The 16,220-nt window shown below is 34.1% G+C and overlaps 1 protein-coding gene across 1 annotated transcript; it reads left to right on the forward strand.

Moving 5' to 3' along the window:
* Nucleotides 1–11,002: 11,002 nt before the first annotated feature.
* Nucleotides 11,003–15,801, forward strand: LOC18442292 (1-aminocyclopropane-1-carboxylate oxidase homolog 6). The gene is made up of 2 exons (XM_006852515.4): nt 11,003–11,955; nt 15,419–15,801. Exons 1-2 carry the CDS (start codon nt 11,125–11,127, stop codon nt 15,671–15,673), a joined length of 1,086 nt encoding a protein of 361 aa, XP_006852577.2. The 5' UTR covers nt 11,003–11,124; the 3' UTR covers nt 15,674–15,801.
* Nucleotides 15,802–16,220: the final 419 nt, after the last annotated feature.

Here is a 16,220-nt window from a genome sequence, read left to right on the forward strand (position 1 = left end):
AATTATGCATTGACGCGTTAAAGTGTTATGTGCATTTCAATTATTCGGATTTACTTAATTATGCATTTATTGAAAGTGAAACTGTTGATGCATTTCGGTTAATAGATCTTCTTTTTTAAAATATTGATATATTTTAACCATGACTATTTTTAGGATTATGATGATCACTTACTGAGTAGCCAAACTCATCAAACTATGGTAAACATTTTTCAAGATAACTGCGGTTTCATTTGTGTCCTCGTCAAGATCAACTTTGGGAAGATATTGTAGTTTTGCTTAAACTTTCTTTTGTTACTTTGTAAGACCTCGCCACTGTAAATTTGTCCTATCAATAGATGTATATATGTTTTGTCTGTCACATCTCGAGGTCTGACAATTATGGTATCAGAGCAATAGGTTTAAGATTTTTAGGAAATTTAAAAATATTTTTCATTAATCAGGTACACAAATTTAGAGGACTAAATTTCTTTAAGGGGGGAAGAATGTAACAATCCTAAACTTTTGAAAAAAAAAAAAAAAACAGAAGAAAATAAACTTTTAATACATGATGATTCGTTTGAACATGATGGTCCTTAGGGACCATCTCTACTTTTCAAAGCTTTTCGTTTAAAAGGTTTGTTGCTTCTTTGCGCTTGCCACGTCCACTAAAGGATGTGGGCTTTAGTAATTTAAAGCGTAAGCTAACGCTCACACTTGTAACGTAATAAAAGAATAAAATAATATATTAGTAGAATTTAAATTCAGAGAGATGAGGACTCCTATCTTAGAAAACTTATGAGATTTTTCTCTCTGGTCGAAACACAGCGAACTCCTCTCTCTAACCGAATTTTTATCGGAAGCTCCTCAAGTATTTGTGGGTAAGTGACATCGTCTTCCTGAAAAATAGTATGTTTTTAATAAATAGTGATATTTCCGTCTAGGATCTTTATTTTATAAGTTTTGTGTGTAAGTGACATCGTCTTCCTGAAAAATAGTCAGTTTTTAATAAATAGTGATATTTCCATCCAGGATCTTTATTTTATACGTTTTGTGTGTAAGTGACATCGTCTTCTTGAAAAATAGTCTGTTTTTAATAAATAGTGATATTTCCGTCCAGGATCTTTATTTTATAAGTTTTGTGTGTAAGTGACATCGTCTTCCTGAAAATAAGTCTGTTTTTAATAAATAGTGTTATTTCCGTCCAGGATCTATATTTTATAAGTTTTGTGTGTAAGTGACATCGTCTTCTTGAAAAATAGTATGTTTTTAATAAATAGTGATATTTCCGTCAAGGATCTTTATTTTATAAGTTTTGTGTGTAAGTGACATCGTCTTTCTGAAAAATAGTCTATTTTTAATAAATAGTGATATTTCCATCTAGGATCTTTATTTTATCAGTTTTACGTGTAAGTGACCTCATTGTCTCGAAAAATAATTCATTCTTTTTAAAAATAAAATAAAATAATTATTTCTGCTTATTATCATGAATTTTAGGCGCGATAAATTTTATGCGCACGTGACCTCATTATCTTGAAAAATAATCTTTTTAACAAAAATTGTAATATTTTATCTATGTTAGAAATTTTGAACGTTGTAAATTAGAAAAATAAATTTATTCATTTTTCTTGTCTATTGTTAAAAATAAATGTGATATTTCTGCTTTTAGTAAAATTGTGATATTTCTTTCTACTGTTTTGAATATTTAGACATTGTAAAATTCATGTGCAAATGATTGCCTTATTATTTAAAAATTGACATTTTTGCAATTGATTATAGTATTGTTGTGAAATGTTTATTTGCAAATTAACATCCCATAAATTGTGATAATTCCGTATTCTTGAATTTCTATAAGAGTTTTCCTATACATATTAGATTGGCAATTATGCTAGAATGTCTTTACGAATTGCTACCTTTCTAAATTTGAGCCCAAAATATTTGATTGGTTGAAATGTTATTGAAAGTGACTGTTATTAATGGTTTTAGTGAAATTCATATTAGTGATTTCAGTGATATGTTGAGTACATGATATTTGCTGCTTTCGAATGTTTAAAGAGATTTTGAGATAATTTAAGTATGCAAGTGGACTCATCCGGTTCGCCGGTGAGGTATAAGTGGACCTATCCGGGACGCCGGTAGGGATTAAGTGGACTCATCGGGTACGCCGGTGAGGTATAAGTGAACCTGCAGGGATTAAGTGGACCTATCTGGGACGCCGATAGGGATTAAGTGGACCTATCAGGACGCTGATGGCGTATATAGGTGACCTACTTGGGACGCCAGTAGGGTATTTTGTGAAATCCTTTGAATTATGCATTGACGTGTTAAAGTGTTATATGCATTTCAATTATTCAGATTATACTTAATTATGCATTTATTGAAAGTGAAACTGTTGATGCATTTCTGTTAATAGATCTTCTTTTTGAAAATATTGATATCTTTCAACCATGATTATTTTTAGGATTATGATGATCACTTACTGAGTAGCCAAACTCATCAAACTATGGTAAACATTTTTCAGGATAACTGCGGTTTCATTTGTGTCCTCGTCAAGATCAACTTTGGGAAGATATTGTAGTTTTGCTTAAACTTTCTTTTGTTACTTTGTAAGACCTCGCCACTGTAAATTTGTCCTATCAATAGATGTATATATGTTTTGTCTGTCACATCTCGGGGTGTGACAGGTTTAGAGAGGAAGGGAGCACTGATGCAAACCAGTTGTTATGGCTCAAGAAGAGAGAGTAAGTAAAGCTTACCCGTGAAGAGAAAATTATCGCTTTGGTAAGTTCCCTAGACGAGTTTGAGAGAAAGAAAATGGCAGGTTGACGCTTTTTTAAGCGAGGGATACGGCAAAGAGAAGATGAGTTTGAAAGAGAGAAAATGACGATGGCATTTTTTTTTAAGCCGGGATAGGACAGAGAGAGACGGGTGCGAAAGATTTCCCAAATATTATTCGTCAATGCGCGTAATAGATTTTTCACGACCCTTAATCGGTTTGGTGATTTTTTGAGAAATCTCAGGTAATCTTAAGTAATCTCTTTATATTTCTTTACTATTAAAGTATACCTAAACAATGGAATTATCGTATTTCCTTGTAATCTATTATCATGTAATAGATTTTTAGGTACCCAAACGGCCCCTTAGGGAAGATGCATGGTTACAGTGAGAAATTATCTTGATCACATTAGCCTTACACAAATATACAATGACAATAAAAGAAACTGAAAATTATATATTTTATTTTGGTACACACATTATTAGCCCCTTCAAGCTGATGCGGACATGAGTAAAGCATTAGCGTGTCCACTAGAAAATCTTGGCGGCTTCGAGTAATAGATTTGGTGAAAATATCAGCTATTGCACAGTAGAAGAAAAATAAGGGAGAGATAATGTATCATCAAGATGGTGATCACGAACATAATGACAATATACGTTATTATGCTTTGTTCACTCATGAAAAACTGGATTAGATGCAATCTTAATTGCACCTGGTTATCTGCATATAAAGGTGTGAGATTTGAAATAGAGATACCAAACTCATTGAGAAGAGCACGAACCCAAACAATCTCACTAGCAACAGAGGACATAACACGATACTCAACTTCAGTGCTTGACTTGGAAACAATGTCTAGTTTCTTGCTCTTCGATGATATTAATGATGATCCAAGAAACATGCAATATCATGTAGTAGAGTGGCAAATGTCTGAATCACCTGTCCAATCTGCATATGCACTGATATCTAAAGAGGATGTGGAGTTAAAGAATAATCTACGAATGGAAGTACCTCCAACATAGCACAAAATTCGATGAACTGCTGATAGTTGTGGCCATCGAAGATTTGAAACAAATTAGTTCACAACATGAACAACATATGAAATATCTGGGTCAATCATCGTGAAATAGATGAAGGAGCCGACGAGTTTGCAATACATCGTAGGCTCAAGAAGAGGATCTCCAATATGTACATAAAGTTTAACATTGAGTTCTATGGGTGTATCAACAACATTCGCATCATTCAATCGGGTACTAGAAACAAGATCAAGTGCATACTTCTGTTGATGGATGTAAATACCACATTTAGAGCAAGATATCTCATGGCCAAGAAAATAAGATACTTCCCTAAGGTCCTTCATTTGAAATTTGTCTTGCAATCGTAGTTTCACATTATTGATGGAAGTGAAATCATTACCAGAGATGATAATATCATCAAAGTATAATAAAATGATGTAAATTCCATGTTTTGTGGTATGAAAAAATTTGGAGTGATCATGTTTACTTTGAGTGAAGCCAATTGTGAGAATGACAGCTCGAAAACACTCAAACCACGCACGGGGAGCTTGTCTAAGACCGTAAATTGCTTTATAAATTCAGCAAACCAATGACTCATTTTGAGAAACAAACCCAGGTGGTTGACACATGTAAACTTCATCTTGAAGTTCGTCATTAAGAAATGCATTTTTTATATTCATCTGCCATATGGGCTACTCATGAAAAGATGCGAGTGCAATAAAAGTACGAATAGTTGTTATCTTAGCAACTGGAACAAAATTTTTTTCCATAATTGATGCCATACTTCTGGGCAGTGTTTTAAAAAACACCGAGTCGAACCGGACTCACCCGGTTCGACTCGAAAATCGCAAAAAGTGGATCGTATCGGCTAAAAAATCGGAAATCGTCCGGTTCTAGAGAGAACCGGATGATTTTGTACAGTGACTCGCCGATTCACTGTACGGAATCGGCGAGTCCGAGCAGTGAATCGACGAGTACCATACGGAATTTTTTTTTTTTTTTTTGTTGTAATCCATGATAGATTTTTTTGTAATACTTGATCGATTTTTTTGTAATCCATAATCAAATTGTTTTTGTTTTTTTGTAATCCATGATCGAATTTTTTGTTTTTTTGTAACCCATGATAGAATTTTTTGTAATCCATGATCAAATTTTTTGTAATCCATGATCGAAGTGTTTGTTTTTTTTTCTTGTAATCCATGATCGAATTTTTTGTTTTTTTTTTTTTTTTTGTAACCCATGATAGAATTTTTTGTAATCCATGATCGAATGTTTTGTAATACATGATCGAAATGTTTGTTTTTTTTTTTGTAATCCATGATCGAAATGTTTGTTTTTTTTTTTGTAATCCATGATTGAATTTTTTGTTTTTTGCTTTTTTTGTAACCCATGATAGAGTTTTTTGTAATCCATGATTGAATTTTTTGTAATCCATGATCGAATTATTTTTTTCTTTTTTTGTAATCCACGATTGAATTTTTTGTTTTTTTTGTTTGTTTTTTTTTGTAATCCATGATCTAATTTTATGTAATCCATGATCGAATTTTATGTAATCCATGATCGAATTTTTTGTAATCCATGATTGAATTTTTTGAAAATTTGTGATTTTTTTTTTTAATCCATGATCAAATTTTTTTTTGTAATCCATGATAGAATTTTTGAAAAATTTGTGATTTTTTTTTTTTAATCCATGATCGAATTTTTTTTTGTAATCCATGATAGAATTTTTTGAAAATTTGTGATTTTTTTTTTTAATCCATGATCGATTTTTTTGAAAATTCGTTATTTTTTTTTTTAATCCATATTATTCAAAGAGAAAATGAGAGAGATGATGATTCTGAGGCCACCCTATCCTAGCCATATTATTCACATATCGAGTCCCAACAGCAACAGTGTAGGGATGAGCACGACAGTGCAGGTGAGCATGAAGGATGGACAATCTTCGGGGATTTTAGATTGGGAACACAACAAAACACTAACACTCAGGGATTTGGGAATAGTCAGACGCCTGCTAATATCGATGATTCGTTTTTAGATCGAATCAATGAATTGTCAAACGAATTCAATCAATGGCATCAGCGTGACCAAGAAGAACAATAACGTCGTCTATCATTTTATTTTTAGATCATATGTTACTAATTTTATGCTTTATTGTAGTCCATGTATGTTGATATACTTATTCCATGATAATTATATGTTTATCCTTTTGTGTGATGTAAATTAAATGCTGAATGGCGGTTCATGCAGGGAAAGAACATATCAATATTCGCATATTCATTCAAAAACATGAAAATTCTTAATGGAGTACCCTCATTTCTTATTGAATTCCTAAAAAACAATATTTATAATGAATTTTAATAATTTTTTCGGATTTTTTTTAAGCTTTATTCTGACCGATTCACCCGATTCCCGATCCGGATCGCCGATTCGTCGATCCGGATCGGTTTTTTGGAAGCCCGATCCGGGTCACCAATCCGTTTTTTAAACCATTGCTTCTGGGCATAACCCTGAGCAACTAATTGAGCCTTGTGTCGATCAAGGATACCATCAGCTCATAACTTGACTTTATAAACCTATTTACTACCAATGACATACTTTTCTAGGGGCAATGAGACCAAATCCCAAGTGTGATTTGCCTTTAAAGGTGCAATTTCCTCATTCATGACTATATGCTAGCATTGAAGGTTAGATGGATAGTGCGGTCTCTCTCTCTATCTCTTTGAAGAAAGCCAAAAACACAACGTAGAAGGGAAACACCTAGAGGAAAGCAAAGGCAACCCAAAACCAGTGAGAAATGGGTACCGTCACCACCGCTGAAACACATGACAACGATCGAAAGCCCCTCTAGCACATAGAACTAGGTTTTCTGCCCTTTCTTTGTCAAGATCTAGTGAGACAAGGGTTCTAGTTCACTCCCACTATGACCAAGAACCAATATGGAATGCCAGAATTATAACTTGAAAGGCCATAACTCCAATAAAGAATACTCTTTGTACTAGATTTTTGAGATGCACCTCACTTTTGCAAGGTTGCAACCAGTGTTCGTAAAATCGAACCGGAACGGTTAACCGGAGATGGGGCTGGGAGCGGTTCGAACCGGAACCGGACTAATCGGGGCGGTTAATCGAACTAACAGGTCAAGTAGATTTTGTTAAGTCAAAAAACCTCCCAAAAAAAATATTTTAAAAAAAATAAAAAAACATAGATTAAATGTATACTATCATATTACATACATTTATATTAAAATAATAATAATTGAAACAACTTTTTATATAAATTAATATTTGAATACTATGGAGATATGCAAGACAATTTATAATTTGACATAAATTCAATTGATGAAGTTACAAAGTCCAACTCAGTATTCGCAAAACCAGCCAGTCTGAATCGGAACCGACCGGTTAGATTGCTTCGGGTGGCGTGGTGAGTCCGGTTAGGGCCAGTTTTACCACACATCTCACAAGACGGCACTCTCTAAAAAAAATCAACTACAAAACAGGTGGTTCAAGGTCGAACCGGCCGTGTTTTTGCAAAACCGACCAGTGTTCAATTAACCAGACCGGCCTTTTTTTTAGAAAATAACGATACCATATAAATTTGGAGTTATTTTGAAATAGAGACCATTATATGTAGCATGAAACTTGTGAATCCAATTTTGCACTTTTTTTAATTTGGTTTGCGGTCAATTTTTGGTTTTTTTCGTGTTTTAATGGTTTAAATCACTATATAATTGATATAAAACAAGTAATTTAGATTTCAACATTGAAAACAAAGGAGTTTCTTGGATTGAAATGGCAGATTTTTTAGGTTTTTGAAAATTTCCGCCATTCTTTCAATAATCTCCTCAACACCTAATGGTTATTGATGAAATTTGAGGGGTTTGATTTCTATTCGAACCATATACTAGATTCAAGTTTTAATTTGTTCAGAAAACTAAAAATCAAGGGTTTATTTTTGCCCGAAAAGCTGTTGCTCTGAGAACTTATGTTCGACCCAAAAACGTAGATTTTTGTACATTTATTAGTTGTTTTTTTATCAGAGTCAGCTGTGTATTTCGATCATTGAGGCTTCGTATGTCAAATAAAATTAGTATGCTTATTTATGATTGACTAAATTGTTTTTTATGAATTTTTCATTGCACCATATCTTGAAATTTTTATAGATCTCTACCTTTTCTTCAATTAAATTAAAAATACCAAATATTTTTTGATGATATTTGGTGCGTTTGAAAGATGATCGAAGCCTTTACAATGCATGTATGTTTATTTGTTCAATTATCCAAACATTAAGGGTAGTTTCTTGCTCGAAATGTTGCTTCACTTTTGGGGTTTTTGAAAAGTCGATTTTTTTAAAAAAAGATATTTTGTTTAAGAAAATTATCTTTTTTGATGAAATTGGGAAGTGTTTTTCTATTTTGTTTAATAAAATTATTTTTAATAGAATTATGATATTTTAATAAAATTGCATTTTTTGATGAATATGAGAAATGTTTTTCTAATTTTCGTAATAAAATTATTTTTTGATCAAATTATTTGTTCTACTGTTCTTATTTTTTGATAAAATTAATGCACAACACTCTGATATGGATACGGTAGATACATATAATAACATATACGAACAGTAGAACATATCAGTGTGTTGTGCATTGATTTTTTGTTTTGTTGCACATATGATGAACTTTTTGTGAAGTATGCCTAATTTTACTTCATCGAAAAATATTGTATGAATTATGCTTTATCTAACTATAAGGAAGAGGTCCATTCTATTTCTTGTCATAATTAGTAGGCATTTTTATTTGATTTAATAGCATCAAGCTACTTTTATTATTTGTAAAAAACGTGCATAAGCTTTCATTACTAATGTGAGCAATTTTTGTAATAAAAAAAAAAAAAACCCAGAAAGTTTTTCACGTAAGGTTTGGGATAAATATGTTAATTCTTGGAAGAATATGTTACATGCCAAAAATATCTTCACAAAATATCCTAAGTTATTTTCATGTAAAGGACCACAGTATTCAAATATTAATTTATAAAAAGTTGTTTCAATTTTTTCTTTTTTTGTAAGATAAATATATGTAATAAGATATTATACACTTAATATAAGTATTTATATTTTTTTAAAAAAAATTAGGAGTTTTTTACCCTTTTTTTAAAAAAAATCTACTTGACCGGTTAGTCCGGTTAACTGCCCCAATTAGTCCGGTTCCAGTTCAAACCGCTCCCAGCCTCATGTTCGGTTAACCGTTCCTGTTCGATTTTGCGAACACTGGTCCAACTAACAATGGCTAACAGTAATGAGAATGGCTATTAGTATGTGATTATAAATCTACTTGATCTGAACCATTTTTGAAACTTAGAATTTTATAATGGGACATGAAAATAGATTTTAAGCTTGTTATAAAATTTGGTGGTGCACCTTATTTTGATGTTTTAAGGTACATAATTGAGGGCTTAAACAATCGAAGTAAAATGCACTTTCAAATAGTATCAAAATTCAAGTGACGTTGTTTTACTATTGAAAATCTTGATGACATTCTCAAAATCCATTTTTGTCTATGATTAAATGATTATAAAATTTAGAGCTTCAAAATTAGTATAGATCGGGCATATCTATGAACACTAAAAAGTATTGAAAATTGACCATCTAGAATATACGTTACAAAATGCACTATTTCTAAAATACATTACACTATGCACTATTTCTAAGATTGGAAACCTACTAATATAATATTAAAAATATCGAGAAAAACAAAATCGAACCAAAAGATCAAGCAACATTATCATGCACTTATTTATTTTTTGTTAAAAATTTTTTAACATTAATAATAGAAGAATCGATTTTTTTTTTTTGTCATATTCATCAAATGTAATTTGATCAAAAAACATAATTTTATTAAGAAAAATAGAAAAACATTTCACATATTCATCATAAAACATAATTTTATTAAGCGAAATATTTTTTTTTAAAAAAAATCGATATCCCAAATAACCCTAAAATCGAGCTCCAAATGTCTGTTTTTGTTCTCAAATCCATTCTTTTATTGAATTCAATCACTAATTTCAGTCAAATATTGTTTGAAAAATCCTAAAAAAAGGTTGAAAAATTAGGAAACAAATTAAAAACAAATCAGATTGGAGCTTACCTTGGTTTCTTCCTACTAAAATGAAGCTTCAATCTCAAAAGCGAGCTTGAAATCTCTCGATTTCAATGAAATTAGAAGTCTGAAAATCTGGACATCTCTGTGATCATTAAAAGCTCCCTATTTTTATAAAAAACCAGGCCAAAATCCTTAGATTTGCGGATTTTTCATCGAAATTTGAAGAACACCGAAATAACGGCCAAGAAATTGCAATTTCAAGCTTGAAATCTAAGGATTTCGTTGAAACCAGGAATGTATTAGTTTGACCATCTCTTTCATCTACAAAAGCCCTCCTTTTGGATCGTGAAAAAACCAACAACAATGCCAAGAAATGTAGATTGACGGATTTTCACGAAACTAGTGAAGAAAAAATAAATAACGCCCAAGAAAACTTAAAATTCGGTAGTTTTTTATTTCAAATCAACTATTTTATAGAGTAACATTAATAATTTGATTCAAATTATTCTCTTTAAAATCCTTAAAAGACCGGTAAAGTTCACAAATTAAAATCAATATTGAACCCAACAAAAACCCATGGGTTCTGTCAAAAATAACGGGCCCTGCATCAAATAACAGAGCTGTTACGTAATATCGTTATATATATTGTTATAACGTTAAAAATGGTTTTATGAACAAACCTGTCGGATTAGGTAAAAAACCGGCTAGTTAGAACGAAAAAGGAGCTGTTTGAGCTGGTTGCGGCCGGTTTTGACCCGGAGGTTTTTTTTTGGAGAGGTTCGTCCAATAGTGACTACTCTAAAACCGGTGGTAACCGCGAGGGTCCCGCTTCCGACATTTTTCAAACACTGGTTGCGACATTATGCACACTTTGTCCTAGTTTTAAAGCAGATTGCAACGTTTTCTATCGAAGAAATTCCTCGAGGGGACTTTTACAGGAGTGAATACTTTTACAGTCCCACGGGAGGAGCACGCTGTACGCACAGGATCTCATCTCTCTCCTCTCTACCAATATTTTATGAATGTGAACTTAGAATTGGTGATAAGGTGGATGCCATCCATGGGTTATTGCATAGAAAGAGAGACACAGAAAATGCCTTGCATAGAAAGACACGAAGAAAATGCAATGAAAGACGGCAATGGCATTGGCATTGGCATTGGCATTGACGTGAGAGTGTAATAAACCCTATCGCACACGTCTCTTTGAAGAAGAAGCCCAAAATCACAAGGTAGGAGGAGGAGGAAAGCAAGACCAGTGAGAAATGGGTACCGCTACCGCCGCTGAAACACAAGACCACGATCGAATGGCGGAGCTCCGAGCCTTCGATGAATTGAAGCTCGGCGTCAAAGGCCTCATGGACTCCAATTCATCTTCCATCCCCCGCTTCTTCGTCCACCCTCCTGAATCCCGTGTCATTCCGGCAGTCGGTCCTCGCCCCTCGGCCCTGATCCCCACTGTTGATCTCTCTGCCCCTCATGCTATGGCCGCCGCCCAAATCCGTCAAGCCGCATCGTCCTGGGGCTTTTTCAACCTCGTCAACCACGGAATCGATCCTACCCTTCTTCAATCTACCATTGATTCCGTGAAAACCTTTAATGAGCAACCGCATGCCCAAAAGGCCCCTTACTACACCCGAGACCCAGCAAATGGGGTGGCCTTTGCGACCAATTTCGACCTGTACCAGAGCAAGGCAGCCAGCTGGCGCGACACACTACAGGTGCGCCTGAGTCCGGTGCCTGCGGACCCTGGCTTCCTGCCTGAGCCCTGCCGCGCGCCTCTTCTTGAGTGGGGAGAACAGGCCACCTCGGTCGCGGAGCGCTTGATGGGGTTCTTATCAGAGAGTTTAGGGTTAGGGTTGGAGTTTTTCAAGGGGATGAGCGGGTTGGAGGGGAGGCAACTGGTGGCTCATTACTATCCGTGTTGTCCTGAGCCGGAGTTGACGGTGGGTTTGGCTGGGCACTCGGACCCTGGGCTGTTGACGGTGCTGCTGCAGGACCAGGTGGGCGGCCTACAGGTGCTCAACGAAGAGGAGTGGATCGACGTGCGGCCCGTGCCTGGTGCTCTCGTGGTCAATGTTGGGGACCTGCTACAGGTTCGTAAATTTCGGAGTTTTTTTTTTTGGACACAGTTTCCACTCAAATTTCGTGGTAGATCTATGAGACTAAACCAAATAAATCCACTGTTTATCATTTAAAAAGATTATGCTGTCCTGATCTTGAAAAGAGGAATTCATGCGAACATCACCCGAATTTATACTATTCCAACCCCCAAAATTCAGTTTTTATGCTTCTTATACCTGTTTTTTTATACGAAATTGCCTTACTTCAATCTCGAAGGTCCCAAGTTTACTCTGTATTTGTTCATAAATTTATTTGAGACGTTCACCGTTCGAAGTGGTTTCGAAGATTAAAAATCAACTTTGGTTTTGTTAATCCAACATTTTGTATACAACATTTTTAGCCATAATATTGTATCGAGAGAGAAGATGCTTATGCTTAGGACTTTCATGGGCCTCAGTAGAATATGAGCAAAAATCCGAGATATTAAACTTTAGACCTTCAAAGCATGGGCGATTTGAAAAAAGTAAAAACATTTAAGAAAATAGATGTAAACAGCGACTAAGGCGGCTTTATGTAATTTCTCTATTAGTAATTCCACATTTGTTGCTTTGACTATATGGATCAGGAAATGGAAACGTATATAACTAAGCTATTGACTTTTGATTCAAAGTTGTCGTAATCATTACCGACTATTCCATGTAAAATTAAGTGCTTGGAGATGTGTTGTTTATTGGACATAAAGTAAACAAAAATTTTCTCCAATGTCATAACTATATTCAATATGTTGGATTCCACGTCTGATGGCTAATGATGATTGACTTCATAATCTTGTTTCTTAAGCACGTATGTATTTGTATTTTGGGGCCCTCAGACTCTAACCACCAAGCAATCTTTTACCTTTATGAAATAAGAAGGTATAGTATGACACACAACTGAGGTGTTTGTTTTAATGCGTTTGGAATTCAAATGGGATTTATTCATAAATAATGGTAAACTTTCTTTTGTAACGAATGAACAGGGAAGAGACTTTTCATTTCTCAAATAAGTGGGGGCAAGGAAAGCGGGACTTATTCGTACTAAGCTTGTGAATGAGTTATTGTTTCCAAATAAGTATGAACTTATAAAACTTCACTAATGTTGGATCTATGATCATGAATAACTGGCAAAACATGCCTAACAATATTGGGGCCTTGGCCGTTGTATTGCCCAGTGATGAGGTCCCGCACTTCATTCTCATCAAAAGGGTAGGGCCCAAATCCCACTTACCACTTTATACTTATCCAAAAAATAAATATATCATATACACCACATCTTTATGTCAATAAACCTTATTACAATAAGGAAAACCATCTATTATCTATATGTCCCTACCCATGTGCGTACCCTGGCGCTCCCCACCTTTGGGTTTAATTGGATGGTTGAGTAGACTCTTGCAACGCGGTCCCAAAACCATGGGCACTCTGTGTAGTCACTGTCTGGTCCGCTAGCAGGTCTCCGTTTAAAAAAAAACATCATTTTACAGAAAATCTACTATTTTTTGAAATTCATCAAGGACTCTGAGATTTTTAAAAGACCTTCAAAATATCTTCTATTTTTAATGGAATTAATATAAATCCGTATTTTATCGTTTTTCAAAAAAAAACTTTTCAAAAAAACTTATTCCCTATAATTTTATTTCTCTATTAAACTAGTATTATTGAGTTTTGGTTTAAAAATAAGTACATTGGGAGTAAATTAAGAATCTTTGATTTAATAAAAAATTCCAATAAAAATTCACCAATGAGCGACGTTGAAAAAAGTGTACGAAAAATACAAGCAATACATTCCCTAAAAAAAGTAATCAAAATAATTGTATATCTCAAAATAATAGGTAGAGATAGAAGAATAGTAGTCCAAGCAAGAGAGAGATTCAATGGTATTAAAGATTTAGGTATTTAGGAATTCGGTGTGATTCAAATTTGCTTATGTATTTTATTGTTTTTTTATGTGTAGAGAAGTTTGATTAATTTCGTGTTTTAATTATTATTATTTACTTCATTGGTGTATACAATATAGCATTTTAGATGGACCACTATTATATATATATATATATAGGTGTTATGGGCGTTTTTTTGTTTTTTTCTTTGAAAAATAATCTTATACGTTGGTTCTCTGTTCTTGTTATTTTCTAATTAGTTTGTGTGTTATTGTAAGTGTTGTTGGTTCATTTTATGCTCCCAATAAACCATCGATATGTTTTGTGCAATGACAACATAATAAGCATTGTTGCAAGGTTTATTGAAAGTTTCAACAAAAATTGTGAGAGCATTACTCTAATGATACTAGTTAGGCTATACAATTATTTTTTAATGGCTTTAGCATATCTACACAATGGCAACAAATTATAATCCTATATAGTGTCATCTTTACATATTTGATTTTTTTACTATGCTTTTTTTAACCAAATCCGAAATATTCACGATTCTTTAACTTACCTTATTTTTAGCGATTTGCATTTTTTACCCGATTTTTTCCTACAACTTTTTGAAATAAAACGTATTTATTACTGATATTTTGGTTTGCCAATATTTTATTATTCTTCGACTTGCTAACTAGGCTGGCGAGTAGCCCATATGGAAAAAGACCCAAAAGTTCTAGATCAAGACGCTTGGTGGTTGTGACATAGAACTATTTATAATTAGTAAAAAGGTGACACGGACTAATTGCTAGCATATGTGAAATCTAACAGCTTTGAGTGTACTACTGATTTAAAAAATTATTTAACAGCTTTGAGTGTATTAGTAATTTCAAAAACATTTATTTTGGACCTTGAGCCTGATGACATGCGACACCCCTAGCCACTCCATCTCACATCCCAAAAGTTAATTGTTCTTAATTCCATATATAATTGCCTATATTACCCCCATAAATGGCCCTATTATATATTTTTCCTTACAATATACATGTTGTCTCGTTTATAATTTATACTGTATTTGCCAAACCATTCGCTTTCTTCTTTTTTTTTCGTTCTTTTTGAGTTCTATAAGTCTCTAATCCAACAACCTTGAGTCAATACCTTTTAGTGTACTATTAAGTTCAAAAATTTTATTTTGGATCTCGAGCCTGATGACATTTGACACCCCCCCAGCCACTCAATCTCACATCCAATGTTAATTGCTCTTAATTCCATATATAACTGCCTATATTCTCCCTATAAATGACCCTATTGTATATTTCCCTTACAGTATACATGTTATCTTGTTTATAATTTATATTGTATTTGCCATACCAATCTCTCTCTTATTTCTTTCTTTTTGAGTTACTATAACTCTCTCTCTCCATCCACCAGATTCAATTGAGGAAGAATCTGATATGTATGATATGTATTATTTCCTCCTCTCTCCACCAGATTCAATTGAGCAAGAGTTGGACATGTATATTTCTTTCTCCACCAGATTCAACTGAGCAAGAGTTGGATATGTATCTTTTAAACTTGACTCATATGAATGAATGCAGATTGTTTCTAATGGGGTGTACAAAAGCGTGGAGCACCGTGTCCTGGCAAACCCATCAAAGGACCCAAGAATCTCAGTGGCCATTTTCTACTCGCCTGGGAAGAGGGATGATTCCACATTTTACGGTCCCATAGAGGAGCTGCTCTCACCCCAAAATCCACCAAAATACAGAAACTTCACTATGACAGAATATCTCGGAACCTTCTTCAACAAGGGGCTCAAGCGAAACTCTTTGCTCGATCATTTTAAGCTCTGAATTGATAAATTCCTGTTTGTTTCCTTCCTCAGTTGCCATCAGATACATACATGGATTTTATACCTTACATCATAAATCTATAAATCTTTATAGACATCATTGGAATTTGTGGTGTCTAAAGTGGAAAAGTTTTTGGTGAGTCTGCCAAGTGGTATTCAGCTCTAGTTTTCAGGGGTGTTAGGACACAGTAAATCAAAACCGGGGGCCTGCAAGGCTTTTTGGCCAGGTCTAGTTTCAGGCCGAGATCGGGCCACATTTTAAGAGCCATGTGCCAGGTCCAGTAGGCCTACTGCATTTTCTTTTTGGACCCGGTCTAGACCAAGTTTTTTGAAAATAAGTTCACAGTTTTTTGAAAATATTCGCAGATTTACATAAGGCCGGCCCTACTAAGCCGAATTTTTTTGGGTTTGGGTCTCCTTGCAACAATTGCGGGCCATCTCCAAATTTAATTTTTAAGCCTCAGGCTTTGAATGCTTTGTAATGTTTCACGCTGTGGCCGGCCCGCCCGACCTGTTAACAACCCTGATCCTACCCATCTAAAGTTGTT

The sequence above is a fragment of the Amborella trichopoda genome, chromosome 1 (genome assembly GCF_054954075.1).
Source record: "Amborella trichopoda isolate Santa Cruz 75 chromosome 1, AtrichopodaSantaCruz75HAP2 v2.0, whole genome shotgun sequence".
Lineage (NCBI taxonomy): Eukaryota > Viridiplantae > Streptophyta > Magnoliopsida > Amborellales > Amborellaceae > Amborella > Amborella trichopoda.

Bases quoted from the DNA above. Each gene is read 5' to 3' on its own strand.
- LOC18442292 (XM_006852515.4), top strand. From the start codon at position 11,125: ATGGGTACCGCTACCGCCGCTGAAACACAAGACCACGATCGAATGGCG. The intron at 11,956-15,418 runs GTTCGTAAATTT...GAATGAATGCAG, and splicing joins ATGTTGGGGACCTGCTACAG to ATTGTTTCTAATGGGGTGTA.